Source organism: Perna viridis, chromosome 1 (assembly GCF_037379345.1).
Source record: "Perna viridis isolate PV_CMFRI_1.1 ecotype Kerala chromosome 1, ASM3737934v1, whole genome shotgun sequence".
NCBI lineage: Eukaryota > Metazoa > Mollusca > Bivalvia > Mytilida > Mytilidae > Perna > Perna viridis.
In genome coordinates this window covers 35,460,524-35,482,746 of record NC_142445.1, presented here as the reverse complement: position 1 = coordinate 35,482,746, position 22,223 = coordinate 35,460,524, and the positions used below count along the sequence as shown (strand labels likewise).

General features: G+C 32.1%; 1 protein-coding gene and 1 long non-coding RNA gene across 8 annotated transcripts in view; one reads left to right on the top strand and one right to left on the bottom strand.

The window, feature by feature from the left end:
- Nucleotides 1-464: 464 nt before the first annotated feature.
- Nucleotides 465-8,260, bottom strand: LOC148628532 (uncharacterized). 2 transcript variants are annotated; one of them, XR_015923776.1, is made up of 3 exons: nt 8,084-8,260; nt 7,797-7,894; nt 465-882 (listed from the first exon to the last, which is right to left on the bottom strand). It is a non-coding gene; the product is annotated as an uncharacterized LOC148628532 (long non-coding RNA). The 2 variants fall into 2 exon arrangements; XR_015923777.1 differs by lacking the exon at nt 465-882 and adding an exon at nt 3,161-5,615.
- Nucleotides 8,261-10,469: 2,209 nt separating this feature from the next.
- Nucleotides 10,470-22,223, top strand: part of LOC148628530 (coiled-coil and C2 domain-containing protein 2A-like) — a 69,148-nt gene continuing 57,394 nt past the window's right edge. For all 6 annotated transcript variants that reach the window (XM_088589146.1, XM_088589155.1, XM_088589126.1 and 3 more), the window contains exons 1-8: nt 10,470-10,587; nt 12,962-13,052; nt 14,124-14,168; nt 14,534-14,602; nt 14,841-15,126; nt 15,293-15,477; nt 17,510-17,608; nt 21,635-21,724. In XM_088589146.1, the coding sequence (XP_088445272.1) occupies nt 12,975-13,052; nt 14,124-14,168; nt 14,534-14,602; nt 14,841-15,126; nt 15,293-15,477; nt 17,510-17,608; nt 21,635-21,724 (852 nt within the window). In that variant the 5' untranslated portion in view covers nt 10,470-10,587; nt 12,962-12,974. The remainder of the gene's footprint in view (nt 10,588-12,961; nt 13,053-14,123; nt 14,169-14,533; nt 14,603-14,840; nt 15,127-15,292; nt 15,478-17,509; nt 17,609-21,634; nt 21,725-22,223) is intronic.

Below are 22,223 nucleotides of genomic sequence, written 5' to 3'. Positions count from 1 at the left end.
CAAGGAGTATTCTCTCATCAGCAGCATTAAAATCAAATATGTAGGAAGACCATAATCAAAATATTAGTTATATACAATAAGTACTCAAAACCAAAACTATCGAAAGATATATAAAATTGTGTATAATTTTTCATCGTGTTTTTGGCTTTTGGTAAGCAACCAAGAACATTTACTGTCCTTAGATATTACCATATAGTATTCAAAGTTACCAAAATTTAATGCCATCTTTCAAATTTATAATTTTACCAAGGTGTCGATTGACATGTATTGTCATTAACAGTTATATCGATAATTGTTGATCTGACATTCTAGTACACTTTTCTTCATCTGGTCCACAAAGGCATTTTAAAGGTGACTGTGTCAGTAAGTAATTATTCGTTACACTCTTCCTTACTGAAGTCAATCAATGTAGGACAAAAAGTTTTGAAAATCCATCTTCTAATAATAAAAAGAAAGTCCTTTATTTCAACAGAATTACGTATTTAGTCCGAAGACTAGTTTACAATATGGTCATGCATTATATACATAAATATAATCATCATCTCTTTTATATATACTTATGGTTTTCTCAGTAAAGGGAAAGATAAACCCATATTTCATTTGTGCATAATCGTATTGTAAATATTATATATCGGGGATTTCAGTTTTACATGTTGGTATTTATAAATTGGTTATTCCTATAAATGTTTAATTAAAGTTTTCAGAGGTTCTCTCGTGTAAATCTTATCAGGTAATTGGTCCATTCATAAAAAATGTGGTACCATGGCGCATTTCAGCTCGTGTAATAAATTCGGTTCGACATAAACCACGTCAGTATAATAATATCCAGCCGAAACTCTTTTATTGCAGGATCAATGGCCCGGCATGATGTCTTCGCTTCTTCTGAAACGAAGAATTCATATTTAATTCTCGTATATTAATCTACCGCAAGAATTATTAATGCTTTATCATTATCACGAAAGGTAAACAAACAAAATAAACAAAATGTATGATATTTGAATCGGGGTAATTAAAAGAACATAAATGACAATCAAAATGTTTAGGAAATTCTACTTTTCACAACAGAAATCGTACACTGCTGAATTAATTTCTTACATTAACATAAAGTTAACAAGAGCGGTTCTACATTTTGAACGTTTCAGTATTTTTTGGTGTGGCAAAGTTTATTTTATGAATTCATCTTTATCTATCAAATCAGCATTTAGTTGAATATAGTCATAAATAATTATTTAAGCGGTGTTTTACATGATTCAAATTCACAATTAGGTCTGGGTTTGTAATGACACAACAATTTCAATCTACAAAGTATATAATGCGTTGAAGTAAAGGAACAGAAAAGAACATTTTAACTCCTTTAACATGATGTGGCCGATACAACATTTGAACCTAGACGAGTAAATGCCTTTGCTTATAAATATTGTCATTTGTAAATGAAAGGAAAATATTTACCTCCATGTCCGTTCTTTTTTTCTTTCGTAAGCATTGTTACAGTAGATACGTTCAATAAAATGTGTTCTTGTTTTCAGTATTTGTATGTTTTTATTAAGTATATTTGTTCTTTTTGTGTTCTGGGTAAGGGGTTTACTGTTTGGGTTTGTTGACTGCGTACATGTCTTTTCCCTTCTAATTTCTGATGTTCCTTCCTTACAGCATCGTTAACTTTTTGTAGTGTTAATTTTTTTTTTATTTTGTGAACCTGATATTTGGCTCAGCACCCTATCAAACTCGTGATATCAAGAAGTTTTTAAATAATCGAACTCTTCGAATCTTACAACATTGTTTTTTTTTTACTTTCATTCCGGTATTCAGTTTTTGCCGATCTCAAACCAGATTAATGGTAATTGATGAATAAAGATGAGTGACGTCAAAGATACCATTAAACAAACAGGAAAGTGTAATCTCAAAATGTACATGCGAAGTGTTGCGATACAAATAAATAACTAGTCAATGTAGACAATTTAAGGAGGTAAACCTCGGGTAAGGGACATAACTCTTTCAAACCATTGGAATGCTTGTATACACCATTTTACATCGATCTCATTTAAGCAAGTTGGCATTCCAATGGGCACTAATTGTGCTCCTCTCCTAGCCGATTTGTTTTTATATTCATACGAGACTGAATTTCTTCAGAACCTCGAAAAGAATAAATAAATAAAAGTTGCTAAATCTTTTAACTTTACATATAGATATATTGATGATGTATTGTCCATCAACAACCCTTCGTATTTGGTTAATGGTTACCGTCAATATATCCACCAGAACTCGAGATAAAGGAGACTACAGAAACTGCCTGGTCTGCAACTTTTTTTTGGACCGATATCTCAAAAAATGGACTCCTGAATCAGGGGTGTGAGGAAATGCATCTTAAAAGGTCTCTTACAAAATTTCTTTTTAGATATCAGTCCTTAATTGAAAAATACCCAGTTTCTTCTAAAACAATGAGTAATGGTTGCTTTTTTGTAAGGTGTTCTTTGTGCTGACGTGACGCTGATTTACCGATTATGACAATAGTATGCAAATGCTTTTTAATCACCACTGGTATAGTCACGCCGCAATGGAAGAGGGAGGTTTAGTGCGCTGTAAAACCCAGATTTAACCCACCATTTCGTCTGAAATGCCTTTAACAAGTCAGGACCATTGCGGTACCAGCTGCTCCGGTGGTGTACTATCTACTTTTTCCGAATTTATTTTGGACTTGACTTGATTATGAATCGGATGAATATGATACAAACATATCACTGATTCCAAGACTCTTACCCTAGGTCTACCTCCTTAATTCAAAAACGAATACACCCCTAAAAGACATTTCTGCATAATGGGTGTACATTATGTTAATCTCTTTTAAGCACACCGCATCACTAAATGATGCTGATATTTTAATGTCACGGTAATTTTTTTTTACCTTATCTTATCTCTATTATCTTTCACTCCCCAAAATAACATTGCCACTTTCTTTAAATGATTGATAGAAGTAGAAACGCATATAATTTCAAGGCAGCACGTCAACAGAGAGATACAGAAAAGTCGTTATATTTTTAACATTTATGAAAACCAACTCAAGGCTGACTATATCGAATATTCATATCTATTTATCATATTATTAAATTATTTTGGTAGACAGAGCGTGAATAACGATACATCAAAATTCTACGTCGTCTTTTTTACGCGTGGCGTGCACGCGAAGACATCACTGTAAATAGCACTCATTTTGAATTGCTGAAATATTTTTCCTTGTAGTAATTTTCTAATTTCTGTTTAATGGAACCCGGCGAGGAGGTGCCAATTAAGGGAGTTCCAAGTGTTGATTGAGTCATCTTTTAGCACGGCCTACCAAATAGTTAGACAGTTTTCTGTCAATAGTTTGACGGCGAATGAATTACCCTTTTCATAGGTTGTCAATCATATTTACTTCAATACATGAATTTCTGAAAATGACTAAAAGGCATATACCTTCATAATTACATTCAATTTTAAATGTTAAAGGTGAGAAAATACGTTTTTCCCTTTTTATTTCTTTTTCATTTTGATTATATATAGCAGGTGATTCAACGAAATTTTGACTGATCAACAAAAAAAAACGGAGTCGATATACTTTATTACAAATGAGATTTTAAAAGAGTTTAATGTGATACAGGTGAAATATAGACGTTTTTTTATATTGATATATTCAGTTACTATCCAGTGGCATAGTTCGATAGTTCAGCCATTACATATTGCGTTTCAATCATTTTTGTTCTCATTCATATATCTTCATGTTTTTTTTTTCTTGTTTTTTTTTTTGTTTTTAAATGAGCAATGGATCAAAATAATAATTTTTTTTTCACAGGCATACGAAAAAATATTCATAACGTTTCATTTTATTCATCTTATGCACATATAATTCTAAATTGTAGGTACATGCATTATAAAAAACACGTATATACAAACATGATTAAATACGTACATACATACTTACACAAAACCATGTGATAGACTGTTATAATTATTTATTGTTCTTCATTTTTGAATTTTAAATACACATTTACTAAATGATTAAGAAAATCCTTTGGACATTACGGATTATGAGTTATCATGGCACGTGTGGACGGACGGACGGACGGACAATGGTCATCAACTTCATTATATTGTATTCATATAACATTACGTGCGTTATTTTCTGTTTCAGTCGACAGTAATTATATTAATAAAAAAAACACGACGAGTTATTTTTTGCTCCAAGGACTAGAAGTCCATGTAACGAGAAAAAAAACAGTCCAGGAGCGGAACCCGACAATTTGAAAGAGGGATTCCAGGCTATTACTTGATCAATTTCGTCATTAACAATTTTTTTTAAAAAAGAGGAGTCCAATTCGCAGAACCCCCTCCTCCTTGGATCTCCCGGCTAAGGCCATCATTAATCATTCTAACGCGGAAAATTGTCCTTGGTTTTTGAGCAGAACAAAATACGTAAACATCTTTGCACTCTTTGTGATTTGACCTTCAAAACGAGAAGTTTTGTGGTTTTGAATGTGGTAAATGTGTCTTTTAATGCGTTTTACCAGTACAACAGAGAAACCTTTACCTAAACGGCAATATTAATATCACTTGTACATTGAGGCAATAAGGATAGGGAGAAATTGGCCAATTAGATTCGGTTGTACGATTTAACCATTAGCAGTAGATTTACAACAACCGCAGCGTTTTGAAATTTTTATATATTAAAGTAAGCCCATTGAAACGTACTCGCTGCAACTGCAAAAATGTTCATTAAATGTCTTTCTAAGCTTATCATTATGAATACCACGTCGGGATGTAGGAGTTCTACGCCGATCTGCTGACAGTGGATATTGAGGTACTTACTAACCTTAATACGAACACTCCTTCATTTTTGTGAGGTGTTACTTTTTTTTCCTCACCTACATCGTATGATGATTGTGGTCAATGAGAAGAAGTAAAATTTTAAATTGTTTTTTTTAATATTCACTGATAACATAACCAACCAAATGTCTTTCTGCATTTCCCAAAGTCTACGTTCAGCTTCCTCTTATAGTGTTAAAATTAATACTTCTAAGTTTAAAGTTTATATGTCTTCATCGCTTTGTTGTAGAAATGTTTGAATGGATTCATTACAATAAAAAGCTCATGCATATTAATGTTTATTGTCGTTCTACAAGCCTAACGACTTGATTGTCATTATTTTAAGCTTAAAAAAACAAAGAAGGATTGTTTTCCTTCAGTTGCAAGTAAAATCGATGAAAATATCGGACAAGGCATATTCAGAAAATTCAGAGTTTAGGACAAAGACCAAAAGAGGCTTCGAAGACAAAAAACACACACAAACACACACGCATACACAACCAAACAAGGAAAAGAAAAGAATACATAGGAACTAAGAGTCCACTACCAACTGAGATCCATTAGTGTAGTGTTTAGGTGCACCGGTATGGCACCGAAAAGTTGTTTTCTCTCTTGAAAATGAGCTACAATTTTCAGTCTTGAAGAAATCATCTAGCCAGGACCATTAAGACTATAGTACGTCCGCTATCATATTTAGACCGTTTTAATATTTCATAAATCGTGTGCCTGATTCCTACAAATCTTTTGTCAAATCACATGAGGTGATCTTGTCTTCTTGCCTGTATATAAATGGTAATGAAAAAGCTTTCGTAATCAACATTAATTTTTAGGCATTCAGCAACTGTTTCTTTGTAGGTAGTAAGTACTCGAATTAAGCTGAATATCGGACAATGACTCTCAGCTTGAGGATTAATAATTTGATGACTTGTCATTTTAAATACTTAGTAAACCTGAATCAATTTCATATCGAAACCAGACATGTAACTTTGTCCTTGAATATGGTTAGATCAAGTACGACAAGGGTACGTGGTCCTGTCTGGGAGGAAATAAGGTTTTAGTGTTTCTCAATGCTTCTTTTGATCTCAATAATCACATCAGACAATTGTTGATTTTACAGTTTTATGTACTTCTTTATGAACTTTGGTTCATGTAATTCATTGTAATGTTTTGGGTAACTTGATACAAGGGGAGTGATTTACATGTATTAACGTGTAATACAATAAAGGGGGAGTGTGTTACAAGTATTTGGATTTAATTAGTAAAAAAAGTACTTATGAGGACACGTACACTCTGATCGATACAACAGTATTTTTTAACCTTTATTCAATTTCACTCCAGTATGAAAGGGCAATGATATATGCGATTGTTGGCGACTCTTAGAGATTTTATTCTAAAAGGACGACTCTGTACTTAGTATAAGATGTGCGTATCTAAATTGCGTCGTTCACATGAAGTGAAGTTTACATTGTAGAAATGAAATCCCTATGGCTAACATACTTAGCACACCACCTCTGTTAAATAAAAATTTCTAATAAAACCTACATTGACAAACGTGATGACTTTTCATTCAGAATTATTAACTTCCCTTACATCTGAGGCAACATCCCTTCGGCTCCTGCGTATGGAGTGTTCATATCACAACTCATACGTTATGCCAGAGCTTGCCGAAACTACGCAGACTTTTTGTATCGCGCTAGAACTCGAACAAATAGGCTTCTGGAACAGGGTTATGTTGCTGCAAGATTGAAGTCATCACTACAGAAGTTTTATGGTCGTCATCATGAACTCGTGGATCGTTATGGTGTATCCATCAGCACCATGAAAACTGATGTATTCAACGGGTCATAGTTTTCCTTTCCTCGTATGTCTACCCCGGACTTCACTTTTTATGAGCAACTCGGCGGGTGTTTCTAGAAAAGCAGAGTACGCTTATCCTACCGGTGCACCTGGTCCATGCTTCCAGTTTTTAGTGGAGTCCGAGTTGCTCATTTACTTTTGTTACTTTGTATGTATGATTTTAGTTATTTTATGTTCTTTGTTGTGAATGTCTGTTTTCCATGTCTGGTCTTTGTCCCTGGATTACATTCTTTTGATTACCGCTATAACCTTGGTTCCCTTGATTACTCTTTTTAATCTGCTTAGTTACTTGACGCTTACTGGATTGTACTCACTTACGCGTGCCGCTTCTGGAGCAGATCATATATACTTACCTTTTCCGAGCAACTGAGGTCACTCCCGGTCTTTTGTGGGAGTTAATATTGCAAACGCTTTAAGATGTCTGTGTGCTGTTTTCTAATTCTTCAGTTTTTATATATTATCAAATTTCATTCTGTAGTCTAAATTGTGTGTTTAAATCGTCTCTGTTACACGTTTTATGTATTGGTCACGTGCTTGTATTTTGAAGTCTCTGAATTGTCCTTATGTTTTGATGCTTCGGTATTCTTTCCCCGATATTTAAATTGATTTGTTTGTGTGAGAATGATAATTTGCGTTTATTTTGGACTAATATCTATATATATATCATCCTTAGAACGGCCTGATTCAAACCTTTACAATAAAAAATACGGCTCACTTGGTGTGCATCATAAACCAATAGTGAATTCGTCCGCGGTGATAACCAGATGATTTCGGTTACATATTAACTTAAATCATGAACGTCCTCGATCCAGATTGTGAAAACATATCAATAATGGATCCGCTTTATGATGTTTGTGTCAGACTGAGATACAATCGTCCTATATACCAGTCGACCCTTATATATCAGAAAACTTCATATGGATAGTATAAGTGCAATATTTGCTGTTGTAACACATGATTTCGTATTTTTGTGCTTAAAAAAACAAAAACGGAAACAAACAAAGACAAAATTCCCAACCACAAGTACCTGTGGTGAGAATCTATTATAATCACTGATTATAATAGCATAAACAATTTAACTTTATAGTTAACTACTTTCTTACCAACTGATTTTATTGACTAGTTTCTGGTGCACATTTAGAAGAACAAACGTCTATATGCAGTTTGCAAAGAGAGCTTGATAAATTCGGATGCTTGTGCACTGCAAAAAAATTGTATTCTTTATATAAAAAGTCACATTTCTTCACGTAAAAGTACTGAAACAGAATTTGTGTGTTTGTTTGTTTGTGTTTTTTTTTAGTTTTTAAAGTTCACATGAGTATACGTTTTGTCCGAAGAAGAATCTTTGAGCTTACTGACCTTTGAATGATAATAGAAATAAAACTCTTACGTAGGCGGGTATAACTGTCCACTACCTCTATACCGTAGAAAATTGAAACAGCCATGGCTTGTCAAGCTGTGCATAATTGTTGTTGTTTTACTGTCACTAGTTACGAAATGGGCTCAGGCCTTTGAAGTCCATGTAAAATAATCCAATAACAACCTGTTTTAATTACATTTCACATTCTCAAGGGCGAGGAACTATTGGCTAATGGAAGTTTCACAACACTTTTTGCGTGGGTGTATATTAGCCATTCAAATGAATGATGTTTTATTCAATATGTCCATTTCAGCTCGACTTACTTTATCATCGAATAACAGCGACTTGTTTTGTACATATGAAAGGATGAGGAGTACCCAGATCTTGTAAATAGGGTAATACGTTGCAACCGGGGCCAGTGTACTTTTATTTGTGAAAGTCTTAAGAGGAAACTTTTGCAAAATGTTTGAAGCTGGCGGGTATAGATTCCACATATGAGTTAACAATACAGAAAGTGAAATTGGTAGCTGTTTGTCTATGCTAAAGCCAAAGGGTGTATTTTTTCAGTTCTCATGAGCTGACTGTTTTGTTTCTCGGATTTATTTGTTGGTGTGGTTTTTATTTCAAGTTTGTTTTAACTAAAACTAACCGAAAAAAAATAAGAACGATGACGTGACAATTCTTCACATCGAAAACTCAAAGTAATATAAAGACACGAAGACACATCAATTACCAACATTTCCTGACTGTGAACAAAATTTTCAGATGCATTAGTATTATTCGTGGTTGGACTTCTTTAAACTGGATAAAGCTTCCTATTTTGACACCGTTTTTGTTTTGAGTCTTTCTTGTACACACTTTATTTTTGGATCTTGTATTTCCCAAGTATTTGCCGCTTGGGAAAGCGAAACAAGAGTACAGCATACCAAAATTTGCAAGACTTATTTATAATTTTATTTCATTCACTTTCACTGACTCCGTAGCTTACTAAGGTTTGCTTATTCCTTTTTTTTTCATTTCAAAGATATTTCAATGATATATATTTCCTTAACTCGGCTTATTCTTTACATTAAAGTGAACTTGTTTAGCCAAATATGAATTTTAGAGATCGCATTTCTACATGGAAACAGTAAAATACCTAAGAAGTTTGTTGATTATCACGGTGGTACATTTAAGACACCATTTTTTTTCTGGATATTAAAACCGGAAGCTCGACTTTGAAAGATTTTCATATTTAGCAACGAATCTAGCGTGTCAGGCAAGAACATTGCATAATATCATATTAAACATCTGTAAATGAGAATCAAAACTTATGATTCGTGTCCCGGAATAGAAATAATATAAAAGAGATATAACTTACCTTCAGGACACACTTTTTTCATTTTGAAAATATATCGAGCACTCGATTCATGCTCTATTTTAAAAAAAATGACTAGAAAGCTTAACCTCTAACTTAACTATTTGCAATGCAGTTGGCGTAAATCAATCTTTTAGTACATTGGAAGGAACCCATACAGTCAGTCCTCTGACAAGTCCTTAACTTGTAAACGAAAGGAGTTGCTGCGGAGAGAAAGTCATGTAACGTCACAGAAAAATAAATAGTCACAAATAATTAGATCACAGACTTGAGGTTACGATTAAGATCCATTATATGGGGAAATATTGTACTAAAATGCTTTTCAACTAGTTTTTACATTTTACAATCCATGGCAATACTCTAATGTAACGGAAGAGCATGATTTGACTCCCAAAATTATACTCTGCCACCGAGGATCCAACCCTAGACCGCTCGGTGACAAGCCAGCGACAAACCGATTCGGCTAAAGAATTAATCCTTTAGCCAAGTCAATTCACTGGCTATTTAAATCTCACTACCTACTACAACGTAGGTAGGCCGTCCTGGCACACTAAAAACACACGGACTTGAGGTCATGACTTAGACCTATTAGCTGGGCAAAAATATACGAAAATTCTGTTTTAACTATTTTTTTTTACATCTTACTATCCATGGTCATACACTAAAAACGTGATTTCTTAGTTTGTGACCATGGATAGTAAATGTAAAAATACATGTAGTTAATAAAACAACATTTGAGTACAATTTTGCCCATTTAATAGATCTAATTCATGACCATCAAGTCCATTAGGGGTAGTAAAATGTAAAAAATAAATAAAACAGCATTCGATACAATTTTTGCCCATTTGATGGATCTAACTCATTACCTCAAGTCCTTGTGAATTAGTTTGATCTCTTTAAACTATTTAGACAAATGTATTGCATCTTACAAACCGAATTCCACCATTAATCTTATTTTTAAAGCGAAGGACCGTTTTAAATATGACCGTCGTATGTATTAGTGATTAACTTTTCTTTGGGTTTTTAGTCAAATTTTGAATTATTTCCCTTGACATAAATCTTTAAATTAAAGTCTTCAAAAAGTGTAAACAAAATCAAGTTCAGTCACGACAGAATGTAATGATTTTGTTTTGTTTATCGCTTCTTTTCTGCATTTTCAGTTCAATTCATTGAAAGGGTGAGTCTTTGTAATGTTGAGATGGAAATCATTCAAATTTTAATTCCAATTCAAACTAAACGTAAGGTTTTCACTCAGTTGCCATGAACGCAAGTCTTTAAGGAGAAACCGCGTCCTATATGAGTCTGTTCATTTTTTTAATGTTTTTTGGACACTAAACTTCCTTTCTTTTTACTCTTCATTGTGATATTAGAGAGTGAAGGACCTTTAAATCAATAAATGAGCCCTTAGTGCTTAAAACATTGGCTGTATTTGTGTTGTTTGACCTACATGTATTTCAGTGGCTGCTCGTCCACGTAGGACGGGGAGTTTCTACAGTCTAATCATCCACACATCTGGTTTGAGTCAATAACACACAGAATTGTGACAGAAACACTCCATTTATGTTAGTAATGTGGAAATAGTGGGAAATTCATTTTAATATACAAATAGATACAAAACGATACAAATACAATAAAAGTTAAAAAATCATTCTGATGTAACTAATATAGATTAAAAATCATTTAGAATTATGACTGGCAAATTCTGCTTACATGTGAAACATGTCCATTCACACTGGCCCTTCTTTATAGAAACTAAAATTTTAAGAACATCCCATGTGTCAGCGCAGAAGTACTTTTTTTAACACATGGGATATTCACATTTTCACCCATGATTTTATTACAAATGTTTGAAACATCTGCATAGTAAAGACGATGCATCGACTTCGACAACATACATGTTAACTTCTGTTACTTGTTCTGTGTCTGACCAACATAAAATCCATTCATTTTTAAGCACAGGGGCTTGCTTCCACTATCAAATATGCAGCCTGACTACAATGTAACACAAATTGAAAACTGTCTAGTTTATCAAATGTGATCACAGTTCAAAGCCATTATTAGTTGTACATTTGGGGATAAGTTTGACAATATTTCTGTAACGAATCAGTGTTTCTGTCACAATAATGTTATTGACGCAAATTGGATGTGTGGGCAATTAGCTTGAAGAGGCTCCCTGTCCACGAATGTGTGGACGAGGAGCCACTGCCTTTAAAAGATGACATTGGTGACATGTATTTGATTTGAATTTTGGTACATTATACATGTACCTATATGTTGTTCAGTAACTCAGAGTTGATGTCCAGGTTTGTTTTTAAAAAAAAAAACAAGTTTCATTATATGACATATACAAAATGTTTTAGAAGTACAATATCCATGTACTGTATGCCATGGTAACACATACTTTTTTCTCTCATTCAGTTGCATGCACATTAACATATACATTGTTCCTACAGATGTTAAATTACTGACTTTTTTCAGCATTTTGATAGCATGCAAGTTACACTTACCTACATGTATACTTGATTTCCAATGAATTAACATGCATTTTTATAATGGCCAAACTGTGTACATTTACAGTGTAACTTGGGTAAAAATGCTAAAGATATGTTTCTAACATTGAACATTGCTAGTGGCATACCATATACATTTGTACATTTGTACCTTATCTTGATTCCAGAACCCATTTAAACTTTCAACTATTCCTGGATGGTACATTTATGTTGATAAAATCAGTTTTATATGGACTAAGCACTGTCACCTACTTCTCTGATAGAGGTTTTCATTTCATGTAAAAGAAATGAGAAGTTTATCTATGATATTGTTCTCCCCTGACTATATCTATTGTGCTATGTCAATAAGCAAATTATACTTGCAAAGCACATCATTTTAATCTGATTTATTGATTACCAATTTCATTTGCTTGTAGGATATCATATTGCTTGTCTCTTTTCCATATCCCTGTTGATGATTTTTTAAAATGGGTTTACCAATAATATCAAGATGGAGAACAATAAATGATTGAGAATCTAAAAACATTTACAATTTTTTTCTAAGACCATGTCTGATTATATTATTCAATATTTGAAATTTTGTTCTTCCATCAAATTTGTCCGACTGGTACCTTCCAGATGTAATGAGTACAAGTTTACATTTAAATTTACAATGTACATTTGTACATGTTGGTTTAGTCAATCAAACAACATACATGTACATGTACATGCAGTTGCACATGCATAATTTCATGTTACTGTAAGATTATATTAGATCAAAATAAATTTTACTACAAATATTGACAGTGTACAAAAGTACATGTTTGTACATATACATGTACACTGCAAATATATGTATTAAAGTATAAAGTTGCACAAAAAAGCAGGCTGTAGCAGCATACTGAATTGTCCTTATGTTCAAATGTACTCACTGTGATAGAACAGAAAACTTCTCCACTCATAAACCGTTCTCCTGAAATTCATGAAATATTTGCCATAGGATATTGAAACCACAATTAATCAATCAATCTATCAATCTTTTAAACCATGATGTTTGTGCAGTTTTAGATAAACAATGGCTGGAAGAAAAAAGAAGGATAGGTTACTGGTTCCTGGTGAAGAAGATGAGGGAGGTGTCAGTAACCCTATTATGGTATGTACATCGTATATGAAGTATGATAAACAAACAGTTTGTTTATTTTGTATTATTGCAATGAGAAAATTTCAACTTATGTATGTAATATGGAAAAAAAACTAATATTTTGTTTCTAACTAGACATTTGGTATCTTCATTTCTAAATTGGCCTTAAAACTTGACTTTATTGATTTTTTAAAGAAAGTCAGAATAAAAGACAGGTAAAATATATCACATTAAATATATGGATAGTAGTAATTTATCAAGTGTTCCCTGTGTAAAAAATTTTGATGATTTGATGACAGTGCGAGATAGATTATGTAATTTTACTCAAACTTTCTCTCACCAAAAGATCACATCTCAAATATCAATCCGCTTACCACAAAATTGTAAATTTATGTTGAAAACAACAAAAAAATTACGGAGAAAATCTGTATAATAAATAGGATAATCAGTTGGTTATCACGAATAACCAAAATATTATCACTCGTGCCAAGAACTTATTAAGATTTAACTCATGCATGGCATAAGTTGTGCGTACTCATTAAGTCGAGGCCTTCTTCCACACTCATGATCATATTTTGGTTATTCACTCTTTTCAATTAGTTATCCTATATTATTTTAATTTTCAATCAAAGATTGAAAGTTTGGTTTGTTGACGCTATTGAAAGGTGTGACTTCTTACAAGTTATCATCACCTAATTGAAATTAAAATACTGTGAAAGTACTATTGTTCGTGGGGTACCAATTTTCGTGGGTGAACCAGACCATGAAATTTGGTTCCCAATGAAAAGGAGATTCCTGTTGATTTGTACTGGTATACTGAAAACCTCAAAACCAAAAATTCAAGGATCCGTGAACTTGTGTATGTTTCCTAATCCATGAAAATTGGTATCCACAAATTAAGTACTTTCACATTATGGTTAACTTAATATTGTCATCCTTGTTTTTCTGTTGTTTTTTTTTTGTTCACATGAATCTTTTTCCAACATTTTTCACACTTATAAGTAAGTGCACTGTGACCAGTACATAGAGTCTTCTTATGATTGGCAATTTATTTAACTTATAAGTATTATTTCTTTATTGAAGGAAGAAGAAGGGACTGGACCCAGTGGTGGAGAATCTTCACCTGAGGTATGGCTTAAAATACAAGGAACATTTAAACTTATTCAGAGCTATTCCAATCAGAGAAACGTGTATCTCAACAATGGTCTATTGATTTCTAAATGTAAATTTTGGAATAATTCGATCGAATTTTTTTGCCTTGTGTAAAATATAAGTAAATATGTCCTATTGCATCTCATAAATATTGAATCCTTTGTGTATTTGAAATTAAAACATTTTTTCCAGCTCATTACAACTAGTCAACTTATAATACAAAAATCAGATGCAGATATCAATAGTTTTAACAAAAAATGCTTACATACTGCTTTACAATTTACATAAAGAAAAGAAATATCATCCACATTTATCAATGTACTTTATTGTATCAACTACAGATGGAAGCCATGGAAGCTGATGCTCTTGTCAAAGATTTGAAAACTAAACACAGGAAAAAGTTGAAAGAGGTAAGCAAAAATACTGAATTTGTGAATCTGAGTAATTTTGATCCATATGCAAAGTCTTGAAAACTTCAACATGTGAACTAATTATTATTATTTTTTATTGTCAAATTGAGTTAATCATCAGAAAATTTATCACAGACCAGTTTTGTGTATTAAAAAGTTTTTATTTTAATACCTTTATTTTTGTTAAATAACACTTAGAACAGAAAAGTTTCTTGAACAAATATCTAAATTTTTACAGCTCTCAAAAGTCAAATCTCCAAAAGATGATCTAGCCACTGAGATGAAAACTATTAAAAAGAAAAGCAGAGAGAAGGTAGAGGAGGCTGAAAGACTTGAAGAGGAAGAAGCGACTATGGAAGTTGCTGATGATGGCACTATTCCCATGCCTCCCGATACTCTTGATGAGGCTCAGACAGAAACTGTTGTTACATTCCGTGATGAACCAGAAGAGGAGGAGCCGGCCACAGAGGAAGTGGTAGAAGACTCTGTAAAGAAGTTGAAGAAGAAGAAAATTGAATCTGAAGGTAGAGTAGGTCATTCTAAATAGTATCAATGTAATGTTATTAGGAGAAAAAAAAGACGTTCTATAACCTATGATATTTCATGATATTTCTTTAATAGATTGTGTTTATGAAAAAAAATATGTAAAAAGAAGCAAATCATAATATATTTTTCTTATTATAAATGTAGTTGAAGAGATGCCGAAAGAAGAGGAAAAAGATGAAGAAGAGAAGAAAGAGGAGGAAAAGAAAGAAGACGAACCACCTGCTCCATCTGAGCCTGAGGTCAAACCAGAGGCTCCTCCAGAGGAAACAAAAACACCCAGGGGGAGATCTCTGAGGGATAAACTTAAAAGCAGAATGGCTAAAGCAAAGGTTTGACATGCATTTATAAAAATATATAACTCATTGTTCTTAGTTGTACTCACATTCCTCAAATTGCTCAGTTAAATTAGGTTATGTCATATATGGATAATTTTGTTTCATTATTTAGCCAACTTCTGCTTTTTCAAACCAGATTTATCATTATGATTTTTATATTTGTTATAACATTATAACAAGAATGGATATGGTGAATATGTCAAAGAGACAACAATCTCACCATTGTATTTTTATTCTGATTTTACCAATTTCTGCTTCCCTTTTGTTTCTTCCAAATTACCGTGCATGTGGCCTACCTTGATCATTTAGTGTCTTGTCACTGCTGTGAAAGTTTCTAGAAAAGTAGAGGACTTTTGCCCTACCGGTGCACCTGGTCCATGCTCCCAGTTTTTAGTGAAGTCTGAGTTCTCATTTGCTTTTGTTGCTTTGTATGTATGATTTTGGTTGCTTTATGTTCTTTGTTGTGTATGTCTGTTTTCCATGTTTGGTATTTGTCCCTGGATTACTTTTTTTTATTACTGCTATAACCTTGCTTTCCTTGATTATTCTTTCTATTTTTTGTGGGGTACCAATTTTCATGGTTTTCGTGGGTAGGCCGAACCAATAAATTTGGTTCCCAATACAGAAAACTTCAAAACCACAAATTAAAGAATCCACGAACATGTGTTTCTTCCCAAATCACGAAAATTGGTATTCACGAATTGAAGTACCTTACAGTATCTGTTAACACTTTACTAAATTTATTTTGACCTGGTGTACAATTTCTTGGTGCTTTTTTGTCCTGTGTAAAAATTTTGTTAACAGTTGTTAGAATTAGTATACACCAAATAATGCCTTGTTTCACTATCTTTTTTTTAAATGGTTTTATTCTCAAGTAATCATTTGAAAAAAAAATGATGAGACTACTAAGGCATTTTTCATTTAAGGAGGTAGTCCTAAGGTAAGGAACTCGACTCTTACAAATCATTGGAATATTTGTATTCATCATTTTACATCAATCTCATTTAAGCATCAAAGTAACTTGGACTGATTTGATTCTGTTTCAAATGAAAGCTTGATAGGCTTTGGTGAAATTTAATATGATACAAACATATCACTGATTTCAAGAGTTGTGTCCCTTACCATAGGTCTACCTCTGTAAGAAATATTTCATGAAGACTCCATATTATCATAATTTTCTCAAAGGCTGGCTATTTATATCACCTTTTTCTACCCAAACCAACGGTGCGAGTAAAAGAATGACAGAAATGGCCAGCCTGTCTTTAACCAATGATGAAATGGAGTCTCCTTGAAGTATTCTTCTTATTTATGGAAAGATGCAGCCTATGTTTTGCACAAAATGGGAACAATTTTTGAGCATGTTTATTCTGTGATGTTGGTAAAGTTGAATACATTGGAAATAAGACTGATATACATATATGTGTATGACATTGGTCATATGTTTTTCACCATTTAACCAAAGTTATGGTCTAAAGATCTTTGAAGCACGTCATATTAGAATAATTTTTTTATAATTAAGTTCTCCAATAAATTATATGACAATTTTTAAATATTTTGAACTCTGCTCTCATCTTATTAGAACCATCTGAAAACAATAACAAAATATGCAGTAATATATGTCCATAGTAAATAATGCAAAAACTTGAGACTTTAAAAGTGTCTATTTTAGACAGGATTTGGGATTATTCATTATTTGGTTCATACAGGTTTTGGAATTATTCAGGGTTTGGTTTAGAATTTTTTTTCAGATTACTCAGGGTTTGATTAAGACCGGTTTTTGGATTATTCAGGGTTTGGTTTAGACAGGTTTTTGAATTATTCAGGGTTTGATTTAGGCATGTTTTTTGAATTATTCAGGGTTTAGTTTAGACATGTTTTTTGAATTATTCAGGGTTTGGTTTAGACATGTTTTTGAATTATTCATAGTTTGGTTTAGACAGGTTTTTGAATTATTCAGGGTTTGGTTTAGACGGCTTTCACTGTACTACAGTGTAATATAGAATTTTGATTTATGTTTCCTTTATAGGAGGAAGCAGAAGCTGCAATACAGGAAGAGGAAGAAAAGGAGAGAACAGCAAGAAAACTCAAAAGAGAAATGGATAAACCTAAAACAAGATTTGATGAGGTTTGGTTAATAATAGCTATATAGCAATCATTATTATTTAAATTTTTTCATTTCAGTGAAACAATTTTTTTTTTTATCAAATATTTTATATCTTCAATCTGATTAAATGATATCCAGTTTATACCCTGGTTATTTATTCTGCATAAATATGAATGTAAATTTAAATTTTATAGTACTGTAAAAGTAATTGAATTAATGGGTATGATTTCCTTTTGTTTTGAGAAGTAACATGTATCTTGGTTTATTGGGTTTAAAATGTAGTAGATTTATTTTTGTATGTCTCTCAGCGTAATTGGGATTTATCATTACCCCCACAAACAAAGTTTTTTTGTTTTTGTTTTTTGTTTTTTTTTTTGGGGGGGGCTGTACATGTAAATAGGAATCCTCTAGTCTGTCTGTTTGTCTGCCCACATATCTTATATGTGCAACTCTTTTTAAGTACTCTTTTGATTTTTATGAAGTTTTATAGGAAGTTAAGGCTGTGCATAAGGGACGATATGTATTGCCCTATGGCTACAAAGGGAGGTAATTAAACTTAAGGGTTTTAACATGTTTAAAACTTGTAAGCACAACTTCTCTTAAACCACTCATTGGATTTTAATGAAACTTTGTATAAAGGATTGTCAATATGAACATTGTCCAATGCCTGAAAGGGGAAAATATCTACTAGTACTCAGAAGTGAAAACATTGTAAGTGCTTCTCTTCCTAAACCACTTGTTAGAAATTTTTGAAATTTATACCATTTTATGTAGATGTGTATGACTTAAGAGCATCAATGTGAGGTTGCTGCAGTGTGCAGTTATTAAACATAATGATTTAACATAACTTTAATGTCCACTTGAATCAGGGGTATTCCTCATATTCACATTTATGTAGATTTGTTTATGTCTTCTTAAAAATAGTAATAACTATACCAAAGTTTAAAAACTTATTCTGTCCAATTCTTAATAGAAGAATTTTTAATCATTTATATTAAAAGGAAAAAATGTTCAAGATAATTTCACATTTTTATTTATATTTATCAATGAAGAAATTGTCTGAAATGAACCTCTATTAAAATGTTATAAACTGTCATCTTTTTGTACATTTCATTGATTTTTATTTACCTCACACAGATTGTTAGCTAGGCATCATTAATTTAAAGCAATTAAGTATTGGTTTGTCAAAAAATCAGGCATGGGGTGATTCATCATATCTTAAAATAATCAATAAAACTGTTCAATTATATTTGTTATGTCCTAAAAACCTCTCCTTCTGCTTTCATTTCCTTGGATCTGCTATATATCATGAAACATTTTTGACTGGTTGAAGTGTTAAAAATTCTGGTGAAAAATTTTCATGTCCTTTTCCTGCACTCTTATTGTCACATACAGTTTCTCTGAGAATAATAGAAAGATTTCCAATCAGATATTTTTTTGGGGAACAAGAAGTGCATGAATCGCTGATAATAAGCTTCTGCCTGGTTTTCAGGCTGAACTTTACTTTAGAACAGTCTACTATTAAGTTTCCTTAGCATAAAGTACAAATTGTTATGGTTTCGTCAATGCACATCAACACAAATCAGTTTTATTCACTTATTTGAACATTATTTATTTGCTTTAGTTCAACCCTATTGTTAACAAGCCTCTCCTATTAATAAAACTTGGTTATGGAGTTCAGACAGCACTATAGAAAAGTTCAAAGATTAATTTGAAGTGCAATGTTCACACGAACCAAGTTATCATAAGACATTATCTCTTATCTTATCATCTATACTGACTGTAACTGAAAAAGACCTGTCAAATTAAATACATTAATTAGGAGAGACACAACACAACACCCGACATGTGCATTTATTTCAACAGCTCATTCTTAACTTTTGATTTGGGATATCTTATGAATGGGCTCCTCAAATATATGAACCATGTTTCGCAAACAATAGAAGGTATTTGTCGGAATTTATGTGTCTTTATTTACAAATTAAAAATTTTAATTCATAGATATTTATCTGTCAGAATAATTTAATCTATGTACCTTTAAATGGTCTATAAATATCTAGTATACCTGACAAGTATTGTGTCTTTAATGTGTTGAAAACTAATTATAATCTGATTTATTAATTGATCCATTTCCCACAGTCAATGCAGGTAAAGTAGGTGTGTCAGGTGTAAGCTAGCTCCACCCTCTCATTTGCATAATTATCATTATGGAGCAGTAAAGTTTGATCATCATCTTGACCATATCATGTCATATATTTATTTATTTATTTATTTATTTTAACAGTCAACATTTTTAATTGATTTGAATTTGAGAGCTAACATATTGATTGTTGTTTTCATGACTGAATATGCATCATCAATGCATGGGTTCTTTCATAATAGTTGTTTTTAAGTGTGAAATTAACATATTGGAATTCCCTTTCAATGTAATTGATCAGGTTATCTTTTAATCTGGAAAACCCCTTTAAATGAATGTAAAATTAATTCTACATTTTGTTTGAAAATAATTCTTATTCTGTATAGGTTTCATGTACTGCTTCATTTGAACACTTCACTGAAAGTGTTTTTAATGAATTCAAAACTAAGTTCTTGAATTTCTACATGTGGGATAGTTATTTTCCAAAATGCATCAGCCTTAAAATATGTAAAATAAACAATGCTAGTATTAATGTGTTTAAAATTAGAAATAAAAGAAAATGTTTATTTGTAGTACATTACTAAAGTGTCATATTCAAGATGTAATAGTTGCTTAATTAGTCTGATGCTAGAAAATAAGACTCATCAACAAAGACAAGAGTGGTGTCAATTTAAAGATATTATATGTCTACTGAAACTTTAATTTCTCTCATTCTTAGCAAGTGATTAAAAATGACTATGCACTCTGATGTGATTAAATTACTGTGAAAGTTTTCCCACCATTTTACAGTTACCAAGTTTTAATTTTTTTTATTTTGATTCTCCTTCAGCCGATTCTTGATTTAAACTATTTTATTCACTTTCTGTGATAAAGTTAGTCTTCAATATGCTCACCAAAGCTTGAAAACCTAAATTTTACCATCTCAAACTGAGATTCTCAAGCACAGGAATAATTTAAACTTGCCATTACTGAAGGAGAATCTATGTCAGTCCCCATATGCTATTTTTAGCTCACTTGGCCAGAGGCCATTTGAGCAGTTGCTATCACTTGGTGTCCGTCGTTCTCTGTCGTCATTGTTAAAAATTTTCCAAACTCTTCTCCTCTGACACTACTTGACCAATTGGAACCAAACTTGGTATGGATGTTTCTTGGGATAACCTGCAAAGAAGTGTAGTGGGGATTTTTGATCCATTGAAAAACATGGCCGCCATTATTAAAAATAGAACATAGGGGTCAAGCAGTATTTTTTCGTGTATATCTCCAAAACTGTTATGTTTAGGCAAATTATTTCAGTGCTTGAAATGATCTGTATTATAAGGCCTACAAAAGTCTTCAGGGATAAAAGATGTCAGATAACTCCTTGAAAAAATTATTGCCCTTGAAAGGGAAAAATGTTTGTTTTTTTTTTTACAGTTTTCAGCCAATATCTTGAAATCTATGATAGATAGAAAGAAACTTTCAATTGCTGAAATGGTCCTTGTGATAAGTCCTGCCAAAGTATTTTTGAGTCAAAATTGTAGGAAAACTTCTTGTGAAATTTGTTTCCTTTGAAAGGCAAAATTCAACCAAGTGAGCGATTTAGGCTCCTGGGAACCTCTTGTTTAGTAGATAAGTTATTAGGTGGGAGATAAATAATCCTTTATTTAGTTCAGATTTTCTGGTTAATTTCTGTATATCAATTTTAGCAGGTTTTTTCCACTACAAAATAATATTTGTTATTTCATGATGAAAACAAATAATTGACTATGTATAAAAATAGCATTTCTTTCATCATGAAAATATAAGTAAATGAAACTGCAAAATTTAGGATCACCAGATAATAAGTAACAGCATTTCTTTAGCAGCAGCTCTGTAATTGTTAAATGTACAGTATTGTAAAGAGGAAAACTTCATATTCATTGTTTTTTAAGATGGATGAAACAGAAATGAGATTATTTGATGAAAAAAGAGAAAAAATGAAAGAAAGATGGAAGAAGAAACTTATTCCTGAAAGACAAAAGGTAATGAATGTTATTCTGTATGTTTTATTTACTATTTATAAACCATATAGTCAAATCAATATTTATGCTTTATCTTGTATATATATTGTCTAATCCACAATCACCCCTTGACAGAAAAAAAATACTGTATGGTAATAGAAAACAAATCAAACTTCCAATTTGTAATAATTCATGGTGTTGAACCAGATTTTTTTCACATGTGTCAGTGTTAGTGGAAGATGACTGCAGCATCTGTCACTCAAAAACTTTTCCATTTTTCTGTAGCAGTACCATTATTAACGTTTGCTACTTTCATTAATTGTTCCAAACTCCTGTCAAATGGTAGATGCACTCTTTGAATCTGGCTTTAGACTTTGTCTGTTATCATTATATTTAATATTAAATATTCCTGTATTTTTTAAGTATGCATGCATATATAACAATACTTTTTCAATAAAATTTTATAGCATGCAGCCATTTCGTGTATTTTGTTTAGAAAAACTTAATTTGATGGTAATAA